The sequence below is a fragment of the Ascaphus truei genome, chromosome 6 (genome assembly GCF_040206685.1).
Source record: "Ascaphus truei isolate aAscTru1 chromosome 6, aAscTru1.hap1, whole genome shotgun sequence".
Taxonomy (NCBI): Eukaryota; Metazoa; Chordata; class Amphibia; order Anura; family Ascaphidae; genus Ascaphus; species Ascaphus truei.
This window is the reverse complement of record NC_134488.1, coordinates 32,040,989-32,066,976: the sequence shown is the minus strand read 5'-3', so window position 1 is coordinate 32,066,976 and position 25,988 is coordinate 32,040,989. Positions and strand designations below refer to the sequence as shown.

Below are 25,988 nucleotides of genomic sequence, written 5' to 3'. Positions count from 1 at the left end.
GTATAATGATGATGAGTATCTCTATACACTGATAATGAACACACTGCGCTTTATAATGGTGATGAGCATCTCTACACACGGATAAAAACACTGCACTGTATAATGATGCTGTGTAGCTTTAATCACTGAGAATGAAAACGCTGCGCTGTAGAATTGTGCTGAGTATCTGAATACATTGTCACTTATTTAAAACTCTATTTATTTCATTATAATTGATCTTTATTTTCCCTGCTCATTACGGCCAGGAAAACGCCATATTTATATCTCCCATATCACTAGGAGACAGGCCTCAGGGTTAACACCAGGTCTGCCTCTCACCGTTGCCAGGGGCAACCTTTTTACAACAGACTGGTGACGTCATGCAGAGGGATTTTCCTGGGCCATCCAGGCAGAGCCACGCCCCCTCAAACCGGCTCCAGCGAAACCACCAATCCCTGCAGGTGGAATGCTTCGACGTCACGCTGAGTTCGGTCCAGTTAGCCAACAACTGGGCGTGGTTTCTAGGAATGCTGTCCAACCACGGCTGCGATACCGGGCATAGACCAATCAGAGTCTGACATTGGCGGGGTTTGGCGCTGTTCCCTTCTTCCCGCCCAGGTAGCCGGGGGTTCAGTGTGTCGCGGTATGCGGCTGGGGACGGACATGTGGGTCGGGCTCTCTCACATAGGGCCCGCCCCCACAGCCCAGACTCCTCCCCGCCCGGCTGGCAGCATTGGATGCCGGGCAACTGGGGATACAGGAGGGAGGTAGCGGCGGCGGGGGGAGCGTGTGCTCCATCCCTCACACACACACACAGCTATCCACTCCTATATACATGTGAGAGCACACACATACACTCTGTACATGCAGGCTATACATGAGGAGTCGTGTATATGTAAGTGCCAAGGCAGTGTGTATATATATATATTAATAATATGCATGCAGTTATTTCTTTCTATATATGTGCATTGTGACATGCAAGTGTGTGTGTGTGTATGTGTGTATATATATATATATATTATATTTATATATTTAGTGACATGTTTCCATGCATGATTAACATGTTATTCATACGTATTTGGCTGCATGTGCATTGGTGTGTGTTGGCATGGATATATATATATAGATATATATATATATTTCATTTTGTGTGCCTTTCTGATGGTATTCACTCACGTGTTTATATATGCACCTGTTAGCAAGCGCGCATAAGTGAGCAAGTCTGTCCATTATGTAGGTGCATATATATGTTATTACATTTTTTAATATACTTATATATTTGAGTATACATGTATCATTTTGCACCAAGAGATCAACATAGATATATTCGAACATAGCCTAATGCAGACGTGTGTGTGTGTGTGTGTGTGTGTATGTGTATGTGTGTATACTGTATATGTATGGCATATATGCATTTATTCCTCTTCTTTAGGTTATAGTATACCATGATCACCTTTGCATACCCAGGCTTATGCGAATACCAGTTCTTACTCCCATAGAAGAGCAGAAGGAGGAGCTGATGCATCTGTCTTATTTATTTCTCTCTCTGTGTCTTTCCCTCTCTCTCTAAATGCTTAAGGTGAAGAGTGCACCGAGGAGTGAAAACTGGCAGCAGATCCCAAGACATGTTGCAATCCAGTCCTGTCCCAGGAGGAGAGAGACACACAGAGAGAGCGAGAGAGAGACACACACACACACACACACACACACACAGAGAGCAGCCTCTTCTCCCCAGCCATGCAAAGCAGGTGTGATAACTCCCAAGTGCTACCAGTCTGCTGAGCTCACACCCTGCAAGTGACTGTCCTCCTCACCCTGCAGGTGACTGTCCTCCTCCACCCTGCAGATCCTGGAAGATCCCGGCGTGAGACATGCACCCAGAATAACCAGGATTTGCAGAGGAAAAACCTCCTTAAAAAATCATTTATTTGGGACTCACAAAGATGACATTGAGTGCTTCAGAAGCTCAGTGGATTTTCAAACCACTTCACCTTCTAATGCAAAGGGTATAGGGTTTCTGCTTTCAGTAGGGGCATGTGTAGGGTGACTATATTTTTTATTTGTAGTGGCCGGTGTTTAGAGCGTGAAGATCCCTTTTAAAGGAAAAAAGCAAATTTACAAGGCTGTAATCCGGAGTTCATGCCAGCGAAATAATTTACCACTTGACTTCTTTGGAGAGAAGGAAAAAGCATGATTTCTATAGATATAATATCTATATATTTCTAAGGATTTGGTCTAAATTAAAAGGGAAAAGGGTGATTTTTCTTGCCTCGTGCAGCCGGCAGAGACTCACCACCTTGCAGATCCTGTGTTGGAAAGATGATTTCACTTTGAATTTTAATATCATTTTCATATCTCTTTTTTTTTTTTTATTTATTTTTAAATACCACTGACAGCATTTAGCTGCTCATCTGTTGCTGAGTGAGACAGACATTGCCTGGACCGATACATCTGCAATTTCAGATTTGAAACCCATCTCATTTTAGGATTATATATATATAAAAAATATATATTTTTCCCAACTATGCACAGCTGCCTCAGATTTAACCCCTGATGTTCTACACACACAAAATTGTGGGCGTTTCTGAAAATTAGCTTTTTTTTTTTTTTTTTTTAAATATTATTTTTGTTCCTACAATCGTGGCAAAAGACTATTGCGAATAATTGGCGTATAAATTCAGTTTGCCATTCTGATGGCAGTAATCGAGCACACGATATGATCCGAATGCAAATGATTTGAAGTTGAGTGTAAAATAGAAAATCAAATCCTGGCAAATCATTTGGATTTTTTTTTCATTGCCTATAAATAATAACGTATAGATTGGACTTTGACGTTTTTGCTTTTATACGGCAAATAATAGAGTACTTTTAATGGCGAAAGTAAATGTTTCCTACCTGCCAGTAATTGTGCTATTCTGGGGCACATAGTTCAGCATTTTGATGCAAGTTAGTTTGCAATATTAATTGCAGCTTATTGCAAACAATTTAGCATTTATTTGCTAACCTCTTACCATTTATTGCAAATACTTTACATAGAATACTTTTACAGTACTTGCCATTTATTGCAAATATATTGGCAAATAATGACATTTGGGTAAAGGGGAAAAAAAAGTCTAGGATTTATTCAGCCAAATAATTGCGTTTTGTGGCAAATCTTTAGCAATTTCTTTCCAAACAATAGAATTGTCTCTGCAAATGTAGCATTTCGTGTGCAATTTTTTTTAACCAATTTTTTCCAAATTATAATTTTTTTTGCAAACGATTTCTATATTATTTTTTGCCAACAATTCATCATTTTTGTTGCAAGTTGGGATTATTTTTTTTCACAAATGTGGATTTAATTGTTTTTTTTTTTTTTTAATTATTAATTAATCACATTATTTTTGGTGCATGAGAGGGTGGATTTGGGGTCCCGGAAGAAGTCAGATCTGAGTAAGGCGGAGGTATGATGGAAAAGGTGGAAGGGGAGCAGGATGTGGAACCACAGGGCCGGCCTCGTTCCTGCACGTGGCCCCCTCTCCCGGAGCCCCCCGGGGAGATACCTATGCCCCCTCCGGGCCTGGACCCGGGGCAAATGAGGAAGGCCAAGAGTTCGCGTCGCAACGCCTGGGGTAATCTCTCCTACGCGGACCTCATCACCAAAGCCATCGAGAGCTCCCCCGAGAGGCGTCTCACCCTGTCCCAAATCTACGACTGGATGGTGCGATACGTCCCCTACTTCAAAGACAAGGGCGACAGCAACAGCTCGGCGGGGTGGAAGGTGAGGCCACGGGGAGGGGGTTGCATGTGTGTGTGTGCGCTCTGGGGCTAATACTGGGAAGAGGGTGGAATTTACTTGGGGCGGGCAGGTAGGTACTGCATGGTGTCTTGTACGGTTAATATACATGCACTGTGGGGCAGCTTCTGCTTGGAGGGCAAATATTGGAAGAGTGGGTAGTCATTGGGGTAGGATGGGCCCTAGGCGTCACGTGTGTTGTCTGGGGCATATCTAAGAGGGAGCAATTACTGTGAAAAGTGCAAATACTGTGAATGAGAGGGGGGGGGGGAGTTATGTGTGTTTAGTACATGGTAAATGCTGTTTCGGGGCAGATGGGTGTGTCCTTGATTATTTTATATGTATATTCCGGGGCAGTTGGGGACAAGAGGATAGTGTGCGTCTGTCCAGACTGGGAGTTGGGGAGAATTTCCTGTGCTTCTGCCCTGGGGGGACATACAGGGGTCATGGGGTGTTATCCGAGAAGTTGGTAAATAGTTCAGGAGATGTGTACCCCTTGTGTGTGGGGGAGGAGTTGGGGTAACCAGTGATGGGATTGGGGACAAACGTGAGAAGGGGCATTGTATATATCTGAGGGGGGGGATAGGAGGGCACAGATGTTGCAGGTGGGGGTTAAATAAGGTGGCTATAATGTGCAGTATGTATACCTCCCTATAGGGTACATTGGAGTATACAAGAAAAGGGGGTGTGTACAAGGAATGGGTGTAGATTAATCATGGCAAATAGTGGGATGGGGTGTCGGCACGTCTCGTGGGTCAGTTACTGGGGTGGCATCTTGTTCACCTGCTTCTATATAACACCCTGGTGCGCCTGATATAACACCCTGGTGTCCGTTCATACCCCTTTGTAGCGCGTTCTCCCCTGTAACCGGTTTCCCGCACTGCCTCCAGCACTCGTCTCAACCCTATTGTTAGCCATTTAAATTGGGATTATTTGTTCCCATTAGGATGAGCGATGTTTGTCAGGTGATACGCAAGACCCTCCTATGGGTATACCTATGTAATGGGGCTTTCCTATAGTGGCATAAAGATCTGTAATGGGGATGCAGGAGTTTTCCTATTAGGCATACACATCCGTGCAGCATCGGATCAGGGTTCCCCTTTAATATCTGTATAGGACAATACCGTTTCCTATAGGGACACGAGCGTCCGTGTAAGGAGCTTATTTAAAGCTTTATGGTCTCCGGTGTCCTTTTATCCTACTGGAAACCCCACATCCCATTCCTGATCCTGTTAAGACGCAGATTATGATGGCGAGAGGGGCTTTCCTGCAGTGGCCTCTGTATGTACGGCTCTTTCAAAAGAGTTTAGGGGCTGTAAGTATACGGCTTTCCCCGTACTCTCTCTAATGTTTATGGCCCTGGGGTTTTGGTCAGTGCTGATCCTTTAATGGGCCGCTAATCGGGGCAGGGGGTGTTTTTGTATACTTGGGTCACACAAGGGGTGGTGGATGTGTAAGCCGGGTGCTCTCTCCCCATGTACCGATTCTCCAACCCCATCTCTCGCTCTTCTTTCTCCTCTCCCCCCCCCCTCATCCCAGGTTCTTTCTCCTATCTCCCCCCCCCCCTCATCCCAGGTTCTTTCTCCTCTCCCCCCCCCCCCCTCATCACAGGTTCTTTCTCCACCTCTCTCTACCCCCCCCTCCCCCCATCCCGGTTTCTTTCTCCTCTTTCTCCCCCCCCCCCTCTCACCCCCCCGATCACTGGTTCTCTCCCCTAGATGTTCTGAACATGGCTCATAATAAAAGGCAGACCCTGTCCCTGCACAAACCCCGAACCTCCCCCATACGTGGCAGATCTCCAACTATCCTCCTGTGACCCCTGATGATGAACACGCCGTGCTGTATAATGATACGGAGTAGCTATATTCTGATAAATGAACACGCTGTGCTGTATAATGATACAGAGTATCTCTATTCACTGATGAGGAGCATGCGACACTGTAGAATGATTGAGTAGCCATATACTGATAGTAAACGTGCTGCGCTGTATAATGATGGCGAGTATCTATGCACGCAGACAGCGAAGCTGATTAATACCCACTGGTTCCTTGCTCGTAGCGGAATATTCTGTCCGAATGTTAAAGAATCCTTTTTGTTTCTGGTTTATTCTTGATGCATTTTGATTTATTTCCGCTCGTTCAGGGTGTGCGTCAAAGCAATAGGATAGTGCGCCAATACCTACTAGTGCCGCACGTGTATTATGAGGGCTAATCAAATAATGAACACAAGATGGTTATTTAGCCAAAGCAAGGTATGTATTAAGAGTTCATGTACTTGAATGAGGTGTAAAGCCTTGCTTATGTTGGTAATTTCAGGAGTTAGTCCAAATTAGTCTCTAATGTTTGGGAGGGGGCTTCTGATGCCTGTCGCGGAAGTAACAATATAAATTTGAAAAGCCGAGCGCCAGGGATAGCACAATAAAAAATTATTCTAAGAACCGATCTGCACTCCGCAACCTTTGCTTATTAAATAAGCCTTAGAATGATTCTGCGCGCCCAGCACCGACCGGCGTCTCCCCGCGCTCCTGCCTCCCGCCCTCCCACCACAGCTCGCGGATCAGCCCAGCGCCGTTCAGGATCACGTCCTGGAAAGCGAGGAGCCCAAACCAAGATGGCTGCCCAACGCGTTTCACCGGTACTATACCGGCTTCGTCAGGGGTTAGGGGGAGGCAGCAAGGTTAAAGCTTCCCTGTTGGCTAGCATTGCTTGCCTCCGGCTTGGTGGTGACATGGACCTCTGGGCTTTCCCCCTAATCGTCTCATCTGGGATTAACATCACCTGTAAAAAGTTCAGTGCTCCGCTTGTGAAGAAGCCTTTAAATGATTAAAAATATACATATAGATTGATGCATTGTTTAAAGCAGCAATACTACTCCCCTGCTTTTGTTTAATATGTAAATCATGTGACCATGTATAATTCTACATTCTTACCTAAACTGGCACTCGTTTGGTGCTCCTGTTAGGCACACAATGAGGACTTTTACAGATTTCTAACATCATGGCTGTCAGTGCAGCAGAAGAGGACCAAAGATGCAAAGTTCTGTGGGGAAGATCATGTGACCAGGCAGGGATTAGATATTGGTGCCCTGCTAGAGAGAGGGCAGGGCTCAAAAAGGGGTGTGCCAGAGCTTGTTTCAGAAGAGGAAGGGGATGTGACTTTGTAAATGGTTGCTATAGAAACAATGCTTACATTAAAAAAGGTATTCAGAGTTGTTAAAAAAAAAATGCTACATGTATTTTCTCATAGTAGAGAAATGATTTATTTTAAAGAAATATCCTACGTGTTTTTTTTGTCTGCAGCTTTAATACCCATTAAAAATGACATTGAGCTGAATAATATATATATATATATATATATATATATATATATATATATATTTTTTTTTTTAAAGTTACTATTATCCAATAAAACAGAACTGATTTATTTTAAAAAAAAATGTAGACACGCACACAATGTTATAACATTAAAAGAACTAAGAATGCGGCTTTTAGTATTACTTGACAGATTACAACAGCATACAGGAAAGGCAGCGTTCAGGCCTCCATCATCCTTTCTATGCAGGTGATATTGTATAGACTCCAGACCAGGGGTGCTCAACCCCAGTCCTCATGCAGCACAGGTGGCTCAATCACTGCTTCAGCACAGGAGCCTCTGAGCCAGCTTTGCTGAAGCTGGGATATCCTGTGTGGGTGGGGGAGGTTTGAGGACTGGACTTGAGCACCCTTGGGTTGTTATAACAAGAAAGTTCAGTCAATGTTAGAAGTGTGTGTTTTTTTTGATGATAGTCACCTGCGCCCCCTCCGATGCTGTGTCCGGGACAGCTGCCCTGATCACCCCTATCTAGTTCCACCTCCTGATACTCAGGCCTGTCCCATCCTTACTGTGATAACCAAACAAATGTTGAGAGAGGCCCTCTTTTCAAAAGCTGCCCGCCGATTATCACACCGTAATACTCAGCCCGCCCAATATCGCGCCGGTGCTGTAATACTCTGCCCGCCCAATATCACGCCGGTGCTGTAATACTCAGCCCGCCCAATATCGCGCCGGTGCTGTAATACTCTGCCCGCCCAATATCGCGCCGGTGCTGTAATACTCTGCCCGCCCAATATCACGCCGGTGCTGTAATACTCAGCCCGCCCAATATCACGCCGGTGCTGTAATACTCAGCCCGCCCAATTTCACGCCGGTGCTGTAATACTCAGCCCGCCCAATATCACGCCGGTGCTGTAATACTCTGCCCGCCCAATATCACGCCGGTGCTGTAATACTCTGCCCGCCCAATATCACGCCGGTGCTGTAATACTCTGCCCGCCCAATATCACGCCGGTGCTGTAATACTCAGCCCGCCCAATATCACGCCTGTGCTGTAATACTCAGCCCGCCCAATTTCACGCCGGTGCTGTAATACTCAGCCCGCCCAATATCACGCCGGTGCTGTAATACTCTGCCCGCCCAATATCACGCCGGTGCTGTAATACTCAGCCCGTCCAATATCACGCCGGTGCTGTAATACTCTGCCCGCCCAATATCACGCCGGTGCTGTAATACTCAGCCCGCCCAATATCACGCCGGTGCTGTAATACTCAGCCCGCCCAATTTCACGCCGGTGCTGTAATACTCAGCCCGCCCAATATCACGCCGGTGCTGTAATACTCAGCCCGCCCAATATCACGCCGGTGCTGTAATACTCTGCCCGCCCAATATCACGCCGGTGCTGTAATACTCAGCCTGCCCAATATCACGCCGGTGCTGTAATACTCTGCCCGCCCAATATCACGCCGGTGCTGTAATACTCTGCCCGCCCAATATCACGCCGGTGCTGTAATACTCTGCCCGCCCAATATCACGCCGGTGCTGTAATACTCTGCCCGCCCAATATCACGCCGGTGCTGTAATACTCAGCCCGCCCAATATCACGCCGGTCCTGTAATACTCAGCCCGCCCAATATCACGCCGGTGCTGTAATACTCTGCCCGCCCAATATCACGCCGGTGCTGTAATACTCTGCCCGCCCAATATCACGCCGGTGCTGTAATACTCAGCCCGCCCAATATCACGCCGGTGCTGTAATACTCAGCCCGCCCAATATCACGCCTGTGCTGTAATACTCAGCCCGCCCAATATCACGCCGGTGCTGTAATACTCTGCCCGCCCAATATCACGCCGGTGCTGTAATACTCAGCCTGCCCAATATCACGCCGGTGCTGTAATACTCTGCCCGCCCAATATCACGCCGGTGCTGTAATACTCTGCCCGCCCAATATCACGCCGGTGCTGTAATACTCTGCCCGCCCAATATCACGCCGGTGCTGTAATACTCTGCCCGCCCAATATCACGCCGGTGCTGTAATACTCTGCCCGCCCAATATCACGCCGGTGCTGTAATACTCTGCCCGCCCAATATCACGCCGGTGCTGTAATACTCAGCCCGCCCAATATCACGCTGGTGCTGTAATACTCTGCCCGCCCAATATCACGCCGGTGCTGTAATACTCAGGCCGCCCAATATCACGCCGGTGCTGTAATACTCAGGCCGCCCAATATCACGCCGGTGCTGTAATACTCAGCCCGCCCAATATCACGCCGGTGCTGTAATACTCTGCCCGCCCAACATCACGCCGGTGCTGTAATACTCAGCCTGCCCAATATCACGCCGGTGCTGTAATACTCTGCCTGCCCAATATCACGCCGGTGCTGTAATACTCAGCCCGCCCAATACCACGCCGGTGCTGTAATACTCAGCCCACCCAATATCACGCCGGTGCTGTAATACTCAGCCCGCCCAATATCACGCCGGTGCTGTAATACTCAGCTCCCCGAATATCACGCCGGTGCTGTAATACTCAGCCCGCCCAATATCACGCCGGTGCTGTAATACTCTGCCCGCCCAACATCACGCCGGTGCTGTAATACTCAGCCTGCCCAATATCACGCCGGTGCTGTAATACTCAGCCTGCCCAATATCACGCCGGTGCTGTAATACTCTGCCTGCCCAATATCACGCCGGTGCTGTAATACTCAGCCCGCCCAATACCACGCCGGTGCTGTAATACTCGGCCCGCCCAATACCACGCCGGTGCTGTAATACTTTGGCCCGCCCAATACCACAACGGTTTGGTTGGTACCACATGCAGCTTGTGGCGGGGACAAGCCAAAATATAAAGGGGACTGGCCGAACGGAAGGTGTTAATATTTCATGTCCTATTTCTTGCCTGTAGTGCAAGTAGGGGGTTGCCAACTCCAGTCTTTAAGGGCCACCAACAGGTCAGGTATTAGGGATGTCGCTGCTTCAGCGCAGGTGGCTCAGCTTTTGACTGCACCACCTGTGCTGAAGCATGGATATCCTGAGGACCTGTTGGTGGCCCTTGAGGACTGGGGCTGGCCTCCCCTAGACTACTAGTTTCAGGTCCTAATTCTTTGACACTTACCTGCCAGAATATTTGATTGGACACCGTAGTCTGATTGTCCGGTACACTTTCTCTCTGGTGCCCGCTTCTGGCGTCGCTTTGCCATAGTAAAGCATACAAGCCAGCGTCCTCCAATCGCCCGCTGTCATTTACTCGAGAGGCGAGAATTCAAAGTATAGCAAACCGCACACTTCCATAGATCATACGCCGCCGAGAAGAAAACCGAGCGCTACGTTTTGGGAGGGGGGGGGGGGACCTCCCTTTGTCAGAGTTGGCATTACAATCGCTATAGCGTGTAGTTATGCACATTGCAGGCCCCTCTGTCGTTGAAAGGGTTAATGCAGGCTAATGTATGGGGACTGAGCAGGGATCTATGTATGTGTAAGCTGTTTATAGGATATTAGGCTGTGCTAAATCCCAGCAGCCTGATCTGCTTAGGAGAGATGGAGCTGTCTGTGTCCCCCTGCACAGAGAGGGACAGACTCATTGCTCCCTTCTGTCTGTGTCCCCCTGCACAGAGAGGGACAGACTCATAGCTCCCTTCTGTCTGTGTCCCCCTGCACAGAGAGGGACAGACTCATAGCTCCCTTCTGTCTGTGTCGCCCTGCGGTGGGAGGGAGGGACGGACTCCTCGGTTCTCTCTGTATCATGGTGTCGCCCTGCGGTGGGAGGGAGGGACGGACTCCTCGGTTCTCTCTGTGTATCAGGCTGTCGCCCTGCGGTGGGAGGGACGGACTCCTCGGTTCTCTCTGTATCATGGTGTCGCCCTGCGGTGGGAGGGACGGACTCCTCGGTTCTCTCTGTATCATGGTGTCGCCCTGCGGTGGGAGGGACGGACTCCTTGGTTCTCTCTGTATCATGGTGTCGCCCTGCGGTGGGAGGGAGGGACGGACTCCTCGGTTCTCTCTGTATCATGGTGTCGCCCTGCGGTGGGAGGGATGGACTCCTTGGTTCTCTCTGTATCATGGTGTCGCCCTGCGGTGGGAGGGACGGACTCCTCGGGTCTCTCTGTATCATGGTGTCGCCCTGCGGTGGGAGGGACGGACTCCTTGGTTCTCTCTGTATCATGGTGTCGCCCTGCGGTAGGAGGGACGGACTCCTCGGGTCTCTCTCTATTATGGTGTCGCCCTGCGGTGGGAGGGAGGGACGGCTCCTCGGTTCTCTCTGTATCATGGTGTCGCCCTGCGGTGGGAGGGACGGACTCCTCGGTTCTCTCTGTATCATGGTGTCGCCCTGCGGTGGGAGGGACGGACTCCTCAGGTCTCTCTCTATTATGGTGTCGCCCTGCGGTGGGAGGGAGGGACGGACTCCTCGGTTCTCTCTGTATCATGGTGTCGCCCTGCGGTGGGAGGGAGGGACGGACTCCTCGGTTCTCTCTGTATCATGGTGTCGCCCTGCGGTGGGAGGGAGGGACGGACTCCTCGGGTCTCTCTGTATCATGGTGTCGCCCTGCGGTGGGAGGGAGGGACGGACTCCTCGGTTCTCTCTGTGTATCATGGTGTCGCCCTGCGGTGGGAGGGACGGACTCCTCGGGTCTCTCTGTATCATGGTGTCGCCCTGCGGTGGGAGGGACGGACTCCTTGGTTCTCTCTGTATCATGGTGTCGCCCTGCGGTGGGAGGGAGGGACGGACTCCTCGGTTCTCTCTGTGTATCATGGTGTCGCCCTGCGGTGGGAGGGACGGACTCCTCGGGTCTCTCTGTATCATGGTGTCACCCTGCGGTGGGAGGGACGGACTCCTCGGTTCTCTCTGTATCATGGTGTCGCCCTGCGGTGGGAGGGAGGGACGGACTCCTCGGTTCTCTCTGTATCATGGTGTCGCCCTGCGATGGGAGGGACGGACTCCTCGGATCTCTCTGTATCAGGGTGTCGCCCTGCGGTGGGAGGGACGGACTCCTCGGTTCTCTCTGTATCATGGTGTCGCCCTGCGGTGGGAGGGACGGACTCCTCGGTTCTCTCTCTATTATGGTGTCGCCCTGCGGTGGGAGGGACGGACTCCTCGGTTCTCTCTGTATCATGGTGTCGCCCTGCGGTGGAAGGGACGGACTCCTCGGGTCTCTCTGTATCAGGGTGTCGCCCTGCGGTGGGAGGGACGGACTCCTCGGGTCTCTCTGTATCATGATGTCGCCCTGCGGTGGGAGGGACGGACTCCTTGGTTCTCTCTGTAACATGGTGTCGCCCTGCGTTGGGAGGGACGGACTCCTCGGTTCTCTCTCTGTATCATGGTGTCACCCTGCGGTGGGAGGGACGGACTCCTCGGGTCTCTCTCTGTATCTTGGTGTCGCCCTGCGGTGGGAGGGACGGACTCCTCGTTTCTCTCTCTCTGTATCATGGTGTCGCCCTGCGGTGGGAGGGACGGACTCCTCGTTTCTCTCTCTCTGTGTGGCCCTGCGGTGGGAGGGACGGACTCCTCGTTTCTCTCTCTCTGTATCATGGTGTCGCCCTGCGGTGGGAGGGACGGACTCCTCGGTTCTCTCTGTATCATGGTGTCGCCCTGCGGTGGGAGGGACGGACTCCTCGGGTCTCTCTCTGTATCATGGTGTCGCCCTGCGGTGGGAGGGACGAACTCCTCGGTTCTCTCTGTTTATCATGGTGTCGCCCTGCGGTGGGAGGGACGGACTCCTCGGTTTTCACTGTGTATCATGGTGTCGCCCTGCAGTGGGAGGGACGGACTCCTCGGGTCTCTCTGTATCATGGTGTCGCCCTGCGGTGGGAGGGACGGACTCCTCGGGTCTCTCTGTGTATCATGGTGTCGCCCTGCGGTGGGAGGGACGGACTCCTCGGTTCTCTCTGTGTATCATGGTGTCGCCCTGCGGTGGGAGGGACGGACTCCTCGGTTCTCTCTGTGTATCATGGTGTCGCCCTGCGGTGGGAGGGACGGACTCCTCGGTTCTCTCTGTGTATCATGGTGTCGCCCTGCAGTGGGAGGGACGGACTCCTCGGTTCTCTCTGTATCATGGCGTCGCCCTGCGGTGGGAGGGACGGATTCCTCGGTTCTCTCTCTGTATCATGGTGTCGCCCTGCGGTGGGAGGGACGGACTCCTCGGTTCTCTCTGTATCATGGTGTCGCCCTGCGGTGGGAAGGACGGACTCCTCGGTTCTCTCTCTGTATCAGGGTGTCGCCCTGCGGTGGGAGGGACGGACTCCGCGGTTCTCTCTCTCTGTATCAGGGTGTCGCCCTGCGGTGGGAGGGACGAACTCCTCGGTTCTCTCTCTGTATCAGGGTGTCGCCCTGCGGTGGGAGGGACGGACTCCGCGGTTCTCTCTCTCTGTATCAGGGTGTCGCCCTGCGGTGGGAGGGACAGACTCCTCGGTTCTCTCTCTGTATCATGGTGTCGCCCTGCGGTGGGAGGGACGGACTCCGCGGTTCTCTCTCTCTGTATCATGGTGTCGCCCTGCGGTGGGAGGGACAGACTCCGCGGTTCTCTCTGTGTATCATGGTGTCGCCCTGCGGTGGGAGGGACGGACTCCTCGGTTCTCTCTGTGTATCATGGTGTCGCCCTGCGATGGGAGGGACGGACTCCTCGGGTCTCTCTGTATCAGGGTGTCGCCCTGCGGTGGGAAGGACGGACTCCTCGGTTCTCTCTGTGTATCATGGTGTCGCCCTGCGGTGGGAGGGACGGACTCCTCGGGTCTCTCTCTATTATGGTGTCGCCCTGCGGTGGGAGGGACGGACTTCTCGGTTCTCTCTGTATCATGGTGTTGCCCTGCGGTGGGAGGGACGGACTCCTCGGTTCTCTCTGTATCAGGGTGTCGCCCTGCGGTGGGAGGGACGGACTCCTCGGTTCTCTCTGTGTATCATGGTGTCGCCCTGCGGTGGGAGGGACGGACTCCTCGGGTCTCTCTGTATCATGGTGTCGCCCTGCGGTGAGAGGGACGGACTCCTCGGGTCTCTCTGTATCATGGTGTCGCCCTGCGGTGGGAGGGACGGACTCCTCGGGTCTCTCTGTATCATGGTGTCGCCCTGCGGTGGGAGGGACGGACTCCTCGGTTCTCTCTGTATCATGGTGTCGCCCTGCGGTGGGAGGGACGGACTCCTCGGTTCTCTCTGTATCATGGTGTCGCCCTGCGGTGGGAGGGACGGACTCCTCGGTTCTCTCTCTGTATCAGGTTGTCGCCCTGCGGTGGGAGGGACGGACTCCTCGGTTCTGTATCATGGTGTCACCCTGCGGTGGGAGGGACGGACTCCTCGGTTCTCTCTATGTATCAGGGTGTCGCCCTGCGGTGGGAGGGACGGACTCCTCGGGTCTCTCTGTATCATGGTGTCGCCCTGCGGTGGGAGGGACGGACTCCTCGGGTCTCTCTGTATCATGGTGTCGCCCTGCGGTGGGAGAGACGGACTCCTCGGTTCTCTCTGTATCATGGTGTCGCCCTGCGGTGGGAGGGACGGACTCCTCGGTTCTCTCTGTGTATCAGGGTGTCGCCCTGCGGTGGGAGGGACGGACTCCTCGGGTCTCTCTGTATCATGGTGTCGCCCTGCGGTGGGAGGGACGGACTCCTCGGGTCTCTCTGTATCATGGTGTCGCCCTGCGGTGGGAGGGACGGACTCCTCGGGTCTCTCTGTATCATGGTGTCGCCCTGCGGTGGGAGGGACGGACTCCTCGGTTCTCTCTGTATCATGGTGTCGCCCTGCGGTGGGAGGGACGGACTCCTCGGTTCTCTCTTTTTCATGGTGTCGCCCTGCGGTGGGAGGGACATTGTGCATGCTTTACAATAGGTTGCAGGTCCCTGTGGCAGCACAGCGGGAAGTCCCATTTATATATTTTTGTAAATGGTTGTCATTCTCCCCTCCCCCCCCCCCCCCATGCAGCACGACTCTGTAATTGGTGGCACGGCCTGGCAGAGAGGTGACATTTGCCATTCATGCGAGGACGGGCCAAGTAATTGCAGGAAAATGGGGCACCTGTGGAGACGTCCCATAATCCTTTGTGTTGCTGCTTAAAGAGAAGCATTATTCCCTGAGAACAGGGGAATCAGCAGTGTGTGTGTGTGTGTGTGTGTGTGTGTGTGTTATTTTTTTTCCATATTATAGTATTTAAATGAATTGTCTGTGTATACATACATAAATATGCCCGGTAGTGAATAGCTATATATCATTTTGGATAACGCGCATGTGTGTGTGTGTGTATTTTACAAACACACGTGTGTGTTTTCTATATGTACACATATGCACACTCCCCTAGAAGCAGAGCGTACGTATACAGCAGTACTAAGGCTCCTTGACTGATTGACGTCTTCCTGTTTTGGATGTTTGAGTAATTCCCTCAATGTCTCCCTCTCTGTGTCTGTCACTCAATATCTCCCTCTCCGTGTCTGTCACTCAATGTCTCCCTCTCTGTGTGTCACTCAATGTCTCCCTCTCCGTGTCTGTCACTCAATGTCTCCCTCTCCGTGCCTGTCACTCAATGTCTCCCTCTCTGTGCCTGTCACTCAATGTCTCCCTCTCTGTGCCTGTCACTCAATGTCTCCCTCTCTGTGCCTGTCACTCAATGTCTCCATCTTTGTGCCTGTCACTCAATGTCTCCATCTCTGTGCCTGTCACTCAATGTCTCCCTCTCTGTGCCTGTCACTCAATGTCTCCATCTCTGTGCCTGTCACTCAATGTCTCCCTCTCTGTGCCTGTCACTCAATGTCTCCCTCTCCGTGCCTGTCACTCAATGTCTCCCTCTCTGTGTGTTACTCAATGTCTCCCTCTCTGTGCCTGTCACTCAATGTCTCCCTCTCTGTGTCTGTCACTCAGTGTCTCCCTCTCTGTGTCTGTCACTCACTGTCTCCCTCTCTGTGCCTGTCACTCAATGTCTCCCTCTCTGTGCCTGTCACTCAATGTCTCCCTCTCTGTGCCTGTCACTCAATGTCTCCCTCTCTGTGCCTGTCACTCAATGTCTCCCTCTCTGTGCCTGTCACTCAATGTCTCCCTCTCTGTGCCTGTCACTCAATGTCTCCCTCTCTGTGCCTGTCACTCAATGTCTCCCTCTCTGTGCCTGTCACTCAATGTCTCCCTCTCTGTGCCTGTCACTCAATGTCTCCCTCTCTGTGCCTGTCACTCAATGTCTCCCTCTCCGTGCCTGTCACTCAATGTCTCCCTCTCTGTGTGTTACTCAATGTCTCCCTCTCTGTGCCTGTCACTCAATGTCTCCCTCTCTGTGCCTGTCACTCAATGTCTCCCTCTCGGTGTCTGTCACTCAATGTCTCCCTCTCGATGTCTGTCACTCACTGTCTCCCTCTCCGTGTCTGTCACTCACTGTCTCCCTCTCTGAGTCTGTCTCACTCTCTGTGTGTATGTGTGTATGTATATCTCTCACTCACTCTCTCTGTATGCTATCTCTGTTTCTCTCTGTACGTGTGTGTCTGTCTCTCTGTATGTGTGTGACTGTCTGTCTGTCTCTCTGTCAGTTACACTCAGTAATGCTTTATTGGCGCGACTTACAGTACATTCCCAGGCATTGCGAAAGTTCTGCGTAACAGTTTGGACAGGACATCACTATTTCTATACATGTTAAGCCTGGAGAGGTGTTTGTTTCTCAGGTGTGCCTGTTGGTCTTTAGGTGTCTGATAGTGTCACAGACTGACAGATATACTGCTGCTTTCCCCCCCAGAAGAATTGTAATATTTTGCTCATTATTCAACGTTGTGAAGTTAGTGATCCTCCTGGAGAATTCTCCTCCCTCCTTCTCCCCCCCGCCCTCTTTTCCCCCCTCCCTCTCCCACCTCTTCTCTCCCTCCCCCCTTCTCTCTCTCCCCTCTCATTCGCACGTTGTGAAGATAGTGATCCTCCTGGAGAATACTCCCTCCCTCTCTCGCCCCCTTTCTCCCCCCCCCTTCTCTCTCCCCCTCCCCCCCTCTCTCTCTCTCGCCCCCTTCCCCCCCCCTTCCCTCTCTCTCCCCCCCCTTCCCTCTCTCCCCTCTCTTTCTCATGTTATGAAGTTAATGATCCTCCGGGAGAATTCTCCTTCCCCTCTCGCCCCCTTTCCCCCCCTCCCCCCTCTCTCGCCCCCTTTCCCCCCCCCCCCCCCCTCTCTCTCCCTCCCCCTTCCCTCTCTCCCTTCTATTTCTCATATTATGAAGTTACTGATCCTCCTGGAGAATTCTCCTTTCCCCCCCTTCCCTCTCTCTCTCCCCCCCTTCCCTCTCTCCCTTCTATTTCTCATGTTATGAAGTTACTGATCCTCCTGGAGAATTCTCCTTCCCCTCTCTCGCCCCCTTCCCCCCCCTCACTCCCCCTCTCCCCCCCCCCTTCCCTCTCTCCCCCCCCCCCCTTCCCTCTCTCCCCCCCCCCCCTTCCCTCTCTCCCCTCTCTTTCTCACGTTATGAAGTTAGTGATCCTCCGGGAGAATTCTCCTTCCCCTCTCTCGCCCCCTTTCTCCCCCCTCCCCCCTCTCTCGCCCCCTTCCCCCCCCCTCTCTCCCCCCCCCCTTCCCTCTCCCCCCTCTCTTTCTCACGTTATGAAGTTAGTGATCCTCCGGGAGAATTCTCCCTGTTTCTTCATATTTGGGGCAGTACATGAAGAAGCTGATCTCGGTTCCCACCAGGCCCGTGTCACGCGGCTGGCAGATCCGGCCTTGCTCAGCTGTCCAGGTCCGCCTGTGCCGGCCTATTTCAATCTCCAGCCTGGAGTCGCCGGCCCTGTATGTGTCCATCATTTGCTTGTGTTTGGGATTCCTCACTGTTAGCAGGTATTTTGCTGGGGTGCAGGCAGCTCCTGCCTGTAGCAGGCCGTTCTCTTCTTGTGCGCCTGTATCTGGGCTTCCCAGCGGCTTTTATATCGTTGCTCAGTTTCTTTAGACGGGAGATGGAGACGTTTGGTTTCTGAGTGTGTGTTTTTGGGGAGATGTGGGTCTCCGGCCCTGGTAGGGTTTGCCAGGTGGCTTCTCCAAAAATACTGGATGGTGAAAGGTGCGACGCGCTCGAGACACACACATACCTCTCTCCGCTCCATGCTGTTTCCTCCTCTCCTTGGCCACACCCCCAGGCTCCTGACACCTCTTTCTGATTGGCTGCTGCTGGGTAATGCAGCCAATCAGGATGGAGGAAGCTGCCAAGCCCCCTAGCAACATCCCTGCTCTCTCCCACCTCCCGGAAATCTCGTCTCCCCCTCCCCCCCCCCCCCAAGCCGGTCAAGTCACTTTGTCCAGTGATGTAATACCGGTATACACACATACACACCCAGAGAGATAATACCGGTATACACACACACGCCCAGAGAGGTAATACCGGTATACACATACACGCCCAGAGAGGTAATACCGGTATACACATACACGCCCAGAGAGGTAATACCGGTATACACACACGCCCAGAGAGGTAATACCGGTATACACATACACGCCCAGAGAGGTAATACCGGACACACGCATGTCCAGAGAGCTAATACCGGTATGCACACACACCCAGAGAGGTAATACCGGTATACACATACACGCCCAGAGAGGTAATACCGGTATACACATACACTCCCAGAGAGGTAATACCGGTATACACATACACACCCAGAGAGGTAATACCGGTATACACACATACACACCCAGAGAGGTAATACCGGTATACACATACACGCCCAGAGAGGTAATACCGGTATACACATACATGTCCAGAGAGGTAATACCGGTATACACATACACGCCCAGAGAGGTAATACCGGTATACACATACACGCCCAGAGAGCTAATACCGGTATACACATACACGCCCAGAGAGGTAATACCGGTATACACATACACGCCCAGAGAGGTAATACCGGTGTACACATACATGTCCAGAGAGGTAATACCAGTATACACATACACACCCAGAGAGGTAATACCGGTATACACATACACACCCAGAGAGGTAATACCGGTATACACATACACACCCAGAGAGGTAATACCGGTATACACACATACACACCCAGAGAGGTAATACCGGTATACACATACACGCCCAGAGAGGTAATACCGGTATACACATACATGTCCAGAGAGGTAATACCGGTATACACATACATGTCCAGAGAGGTAATACCGGTATACACATACACGCCCAGAGAGGTAATACTGGTATACACATACACGCCCAGAGAGCTAATACCGGTATACACATACACGCCCAGAGAGGTAATACCGGTATACACATACACGCCCAGAGAGGTAATACCGGTGTACACATACATGTCCAGAGAGGTAATACCAGTATACACATACACACCCAGAGAGGTAATACCGGTATACACATACACACCCAGAGAGGTAATACCGGTATACACATACACACCCAGAGAGGTAATACCGGTATACACACATACACACCCAGAGAGGTAATACCGGTATACACATACACGCCCAGAGAGGTAATACCGGTATACACATACATGTCCAGAGAGGTAATACCGGTATACACATACATGTCCAGAGAGGTAATACCGGTATACACATACACGCCCAGAGAGGTAATACCGGTATACACATACACGCCCAGAGAGCTAATACCGGTATACACATACACGCCCAGAGAGGTAATACCGGTATACACATACACGCCCAGAGAGGTAATACCGGTATACACACACACGCCCAGAGAGGTAATACCGATATACACATACACGCCCAGAGAGGTAATACCGGTATACACATACACACCCAGAGAGGTAATACCGGTATACACATACATGCCCAGAGAGATAATACCGGTATACACACACACGCCCAGAGAGGTAATACCGGTATACACATACACGCCCAGAGAGGTAATACCGGTATACACATACATGTCCAGAGAGGTAATACCAGTATACACATACACACCCAGAGAGGTAATACCGGTGTATACACATACACGCCCAGAGAGGTAATACCGGTATACACATAAACGCCCAGAGAGGTAATACCGGTATACACATACATGTCCAGAGAGGTAATACCAGTATACACATACACACCCAGAGAGGTAATACCGGTGTATACACATACACGCCCAGAGAGGTAATACCGGTATACACATACATGTCCAGAGAGGTAATACCGGTATACACATACACGCCCAGAGAGGTAATACCGGTATACACATACATGTCCAGAGAGGTAATACCGGTATACACATACACGTCCAGAGAGGTAATACCGGTATACACATACACGCCCAGAGAGGTAATACCGGTATACACATACACGCCCAGAGAGCTAATACCGGTATACACATACACGCCCAGAGAGGTAATACCGGTATACACACATACACACCCAGAGAGGTAATACCGGTATACACATACACGCCCAGAGAGGTAATACCGGTATACACATACACGCCCAGAGAGGTAATACCGGTATACACACACACGCCCAGAGAGGTAATACCGATATACACATACACGCCCAGAGAGGTAATACCGGTATACACATACATGTCCAGAGAGGTAATACCAGTATACACATACACACCCAGAGAGGTAATACCGGTGTATACACATACACGCCCAGAGAGGTAATACCGGTATACACATAAACGCCCAGAGAGGTAATACCGGTATACACATACATGTCCAGAGAGGTAATACCAGTATACACATACACACCCAGAGAGGTAATACCGGTGTATACACATACACGCCCAGAGAGGTAATACCGGTGTATACACATACACGCCCAGAGAGGTAATACCAGACACAGACATGCCCAGTGTTGCCTCTCATTTTGTACTGGACAGTGTCCAAATACAGGACAGTCCGGTTCTATACTGGACACCTGACCCCCCTAGGTTATGTGGAAGTCTTTAGTGATCAGAGGATTTGTTCTCTCATGCTGCTGAGTTTGCCGGGCTTTGAATTGGAGAGACTCTGTCACTATTCTTCACATGTACCCAGAACTTTGAGGCCTCTTTCCCTATCTCGAGCAGCAGGGGACGTCTCCCTAGTTCTGCCCTGCATGCATTGTTAGGGACATTTCTATTGGCCTTCAGCACTTGTGTACAGAATAATAAGTGCATTCTTTCTGTTGGGACTAACATCCGACTTGGTTTAATCTTGATTCTGGCTGGGCCCAGACTTCACGGCCATATACATGGCAAACGTGGGCAGGTAAATGGCAGATGAGGTTTAATACAGATAAATGTAAGGTTATGCATTTGGGATTCAAGAATAAAAAGGCGATTTACACATTAAATGGGGATAAATTGGGGGAATCCTTGATGGAGAAGGATTTAGGAGTGCTTGTATACAGCAGGCTTAGCAATAGTGCCCAAAGTCATGCAGTAGCTGCAAAGGCAAACAAGATCTTATCTTGCATTAAAACGGGCAATGGATGGAAGGGAAGTAAACATAATTATGCCCCTTTACAAAGCATTAGTAAGACCACACCTTGAATATGGAGTACAATTTTGGGCACCACTCCTTTAGAAAAGACATTATGGAACTAGAGTGTGCAGAAAAGTGCCACCAAATTAATAAAGGGGATGGACAATCTAACTTATGAGGAGAGGCTAGCTAAATTAGATTTATTTACATTAGAAAGAGGTGTCTAAGAGGGGATATGATAACTATGTACAAATATATATGGGAACAATACAAGGAGCTTTCAAAAGAACTATTCATCCCACGGGCAGTACAAAGGACACGGGCCATCCCTTAAGGTTGGAGGAAAGGAGATTTCACCAGCAACAAAGGAAAAGGTTCTTTACAGCAATGGCAGTTACAATGTGGGATTCATTACCCATGGAGACTGTGATGGCAGATACAATAGATTTGTTCAAAAAAAGGTGGGACATCTTTTTAGAAAGGAAAGGTATACAGGGATATACCAAATAACTAAACATGGGAAGAATGTTGATCCAGGGATTAATCCGATTGCCAATTCTTGGAGTCGTGAAGGAATTTATTTTCCCCTTATGAGATATCATTGGATGATATGACACTGGGGTTTTTTGTTTGCCTTCCTCTGGATCAATAAGTAAGTATAGATATAGAATAAAGTATCTGTTGTCTAAATTTAGCATAGGTTGAACTTGATGGACATACATCTTTTTTCAACCTTATCTACTATGTAACTATATCAGTATTGGTTTAATAATGCAGTAATAACGTTAGCCTGAGTTTTACAGGGTGCTCATGTCTGGGAAGCTGACTTTATAGCATAACCTGCTCACATTGCCTTCTCTTGTAGGCATTTCATGGCACAGGTAAGTGTCCTGAGACACTGCATGTTATTCCCAAGCACGTGTATTTGGTTGTTTGTTCAATGATGTCCCCATTCATGCAGAATGGGCTCGTATTCAGTTTTTTTTTCTGGGAAACCATCATTTTGGTCTTTGTTTTGTTTATTTTTAGGCCCCACAAGGTACAGTAGTTTCCCAGTATGTTTAGGCGTTGCTGCAGGCCTTGCCCTGTTAGGGACAAGAGGACCAAGTCATCAGCATAGAGCAGGCAGCGAACCTTTCCATCTCCGAGCATTAATCCAGGGGATGGTCATTCCCCCAAAGTGAATGCCAGGTCATTCAGGCACAGTAGATGTTAAGTAGAAGTGGGTGAAAGCAGGGTCACTCCCTGCTCCTTTGTGAAGTGGTCTGTCCTCATATTGTTTCTTTTCACACTACACTCTCTGTCTTTGTCTCTCTCCCGCTCTGTCTGTCTCTCGTCTCTTTCTGTGTGTGTGTCTCTCCCTCTCTCTGTGTCTCTCCCTCTCTCTGTCTCTCTTCTCTTTCTGTGTGTCTCTCCCTCTCTCTGTGTCTCTCCCTCTCTCTGTGTCTCTCCCTCTCTCTGTCTCTCTCTTCTCTTTCTGTGTGTGTCTCCCTCTCTCTGTGTCTCTCTCTTCTCTTTCTGTGTGTGTCTCTCCCTCTCTGTATCTCTCCCTCTCTCTGTGTCTCTCTCTTCTCTTTCTGTGTGTGTCTCTCTCTCCCTCTCTCTGTCTCTCCCTCTCTCTGTGTCTCTCCCTCTCTCTGTGTCTCTCCCTCTCTCTGTGTCTCTCCCTCTCTCCGTGTCTCTCCCTCTCTCTGTGTCTCTCCCTCTCTCTGTGTGTCTCCCTCTCTCTGTGTCTCTCCCTCTCTCTGTGTCTCTCCCTCTCTCTGTGTCTCTCCCTCTCTCTGTGTCTCTCCCTCTCTCTGCGTCTCTCTCCCCCCCTTCCCCCCAGGGTTTGGCTTGCCTGGCTCACAGTTGATTCAGTTAGATCCCGCTCTGCCGGTTTCTCTTGTAAACCGGGCGGGTCAGAAACTCTCGCCCCATAATATGGGAGAATGAACGGAGCCAGAGAAGGGGTAAGCGGGGGACCCCCAGCCAGTCCGCGCGCGCCCCTTTCTGTGGCTGCTCTGATATCACTGTGGGGAGTTGTGATTGGCCAGTGGTCTGGAAAGTGAAGTAACCACCTTCCTGTGTCCTTCTGGAGATGGGACCTCTAGGACTATCCTCCCAGGTATCACCCCTGCTCCTCTGTGCTCTCTAGGGACCCCTAGGACTATCCTCCCAGGTATCACCCCTGTTCCTCTGTGCTGTGAGTCTGAGGAGTCCCCTGGCCCCACACCAACGGGTGCTTCTGCCAGGCAGAGTACCCACCCTGGCTGGCACAGCACCTGCTCCCCACCCCAATACACACCCCAAGCGTGTGACCTACATACTTGTTTGTAGAAAGGGAGAGTTTCCCCACACGGCTCATAACCTGCTGGTTTATTCACGTGTGTAAGAACTTTATGGGGAGCGGATGTGTGGAAAAGAGTAACCTTATAGAAGTATATGGGGAGCTGATGTGTGTAAGAGGGTAACACTATATTACTATATGGTGAGCTGATGTGTGTAAGACGGTAACCCTATAGAACTATATGGGGAATGGATGTGTATATGAGGGTAACCCTATAGAACTATATGGGGAGCAGATGTGTGTAAGAGGGTAACCCTATAGAACTATATGGGGAGCAGATGGGTGTAAGGGTAACCCTATAGAAGTTTGAGTGGAGCTGTGTAGGAAGGTAACCCTATAGCAGTATATGAGGGGCTGGTGTGTGTAAGAGGGTAACCCTATAGAACTATATGGGGAGCGGATGTGTGGAAAAGAGTAACCTTATAGAACTATATGGGGAGGTGTGTAAGAGCGTAACCCTATAGAAGTTTGAGTGGAGCTGTGTAGGAGGGTAACCCTATAGAGCTATATGGGGAGCTGATGTGTATAAGAGGTTAACCCTATAGAAGTCTATGAGGGGAACTGATGTGAGTAGCAGGAAAACTGTGACTATCACTGTACAATCAGGAACATGGAGGAAAAGCGAACGGTGACAATCAGCCCCGCAAAGTCCCCTGTATATCTCTCCGGAGACCCCGACACTCCCCCGGGGCCACCATGCTGTAACGTTGCATCATTAGCACAGGAGGGGGGTGTCCTAGGTTACAGGCCCCGGGGGGCGCTGCTTTTTTACCATTCGCACCCCGTGCCAATTTCACGCTTCCCATCTGCCTCTTGTAACCCTTTCGCTGCCAGAGAGACCTGCAGCAGGAGCCAGGTGGCACAATGACAGGCTTGTGCAGGGGTGGGCTGAGCCACTGATTTGAGCCAGCTGTGCTGATGCAGGGACATCCAGAAAAGCGGACCTGTTGGTGGCCGTTGAGGACTGGAGTTGCCCACGCCCTGGTCAGTGGCTCAGTCTCACGGAGGAGCAAAGTGACCTAATGACCGAGACGTGCTTTAAAGGGACCGGCTAATCCAGATTGTCATCGTCTGTATGAGGCGTTATCATTTGATCATAGAGTCTGTTTTGGAGCCCCAAAAAGAGACGGCAGATACAGGGAGGGAGTGTGCAGGGGGAGAGATTTGGGGGGTGAGAGTAAAGGGGGGGGACTTGGTATTGGGCAGGTATGATTGGCACAGAATTGGTCCCTGGGTCTCCCCATCTCTCTTCCCCCTTTCCCCTGTCTCGCTCTCCCCCTACCCCCTGGTCTCTCTCTTCCTCGCCCCCCTCGGCCTCTCTCTCCCCCCTCCACTCTCTCTTCCCCCCCTGTCTCTCTCCCCCCCCCAGTCTCTCTCTCTCCCCCCAGTCTCTCTCTCCCCCCCAGTCTCTCTCTCCCCCCCCCAGTCTCTCTCCCCCCCCAGTCTCTCTCCCCCATCCCCCAGTCTCTCTCCCCCATCCCCCCTATCTCCCCCCATTCCCCCCTATCTCCCCCCCATTCCCCCTATCTCTTCATCCCTCCACTCTGTCCCCATCTCTCCACTCTGTCCCCATCCCTCCACTCTGTCCCCACCCCCCCCCCACTCTCTCTCCCCATCCCCCCCCCACTCTCTCTCCCCACCCCCCCCCCACTCTCTCTTCCCCATCCCCCCCACTCTCACTCCCCCATCCCCCCACTCTCTTCCCCATCCCCCCCACTCTCTCTTCCCCATCCCCCCCACTCTCTCTTCCCCATCCCCCCCACTCTCTCTTCCCCATCCCCCCCACTCTCTCTTCCCCATCCCCCCCACTCTCTCTTCCCCATCCCCCCACTCTCTCTTCCCCACCCCCCCACTCTCTCCCCCACCCCCCCCACTCTCCCCCCATCCCCCCATCCCCCCACTCTCCCCCCATCCCCCCCACTCTCCCCCCATGTCTTTCCCTCTCCCCCCTTGTCTTTCCCTCTCCCCCCTTGTCTTTCCCTCTCCCCCCCTTGTCTTTCCCTTTCCCCCCCCTTGTCTTTCCCTTTCCCCCCCTTGTCTTTCCCTCTCCCCCCCTTGTCTTTCCCTCTCCCCCCCTTGTCTTTCCCTCTCCCCCCCTTGTCTTTCCCTCTCCCCCCTTGTCTTTCCCTCTCCCCCCCCTTGTCTTTCCCTCTCCCCCCCCTTGTCTTTCCCTCTCCCCCCCCTTGTCTTTCCCTCTCCCCCCCCTTGTCTTTCCCTCTTCCCCCCCCCCCTTGTCT

At 51.3% G+C, this 25,988-nt stretch overlaps 1 protein-coding gene across 1 annotated transcript in view; it reads left to right on the top strand.

Annotated features, from left to right (window-relative positions):
• The first annotated feature begins 639 nt into the window (after positions 1-639).
• The window catches only part of FOXO6 (forkhead box O6), a 30,705-nt gene continuing 5,356 nt past the window's right edge, over positions 640-25,988 (top strand). Inside the window, exons 1-2 of the mRNA XM_075603850.1 lie at positions 640-874; positions 1,559-3,739. Coding sequence (XP_075459965.1) covers positions 3,425-3,739 — 315 coding nt within the window. The 5' untranslated portion in view covers positions 640-874; positions 1,559-3,424. The remainder of the gene's footprint in view (positions 875-1,558; positions 3,740-25,988) is intronic.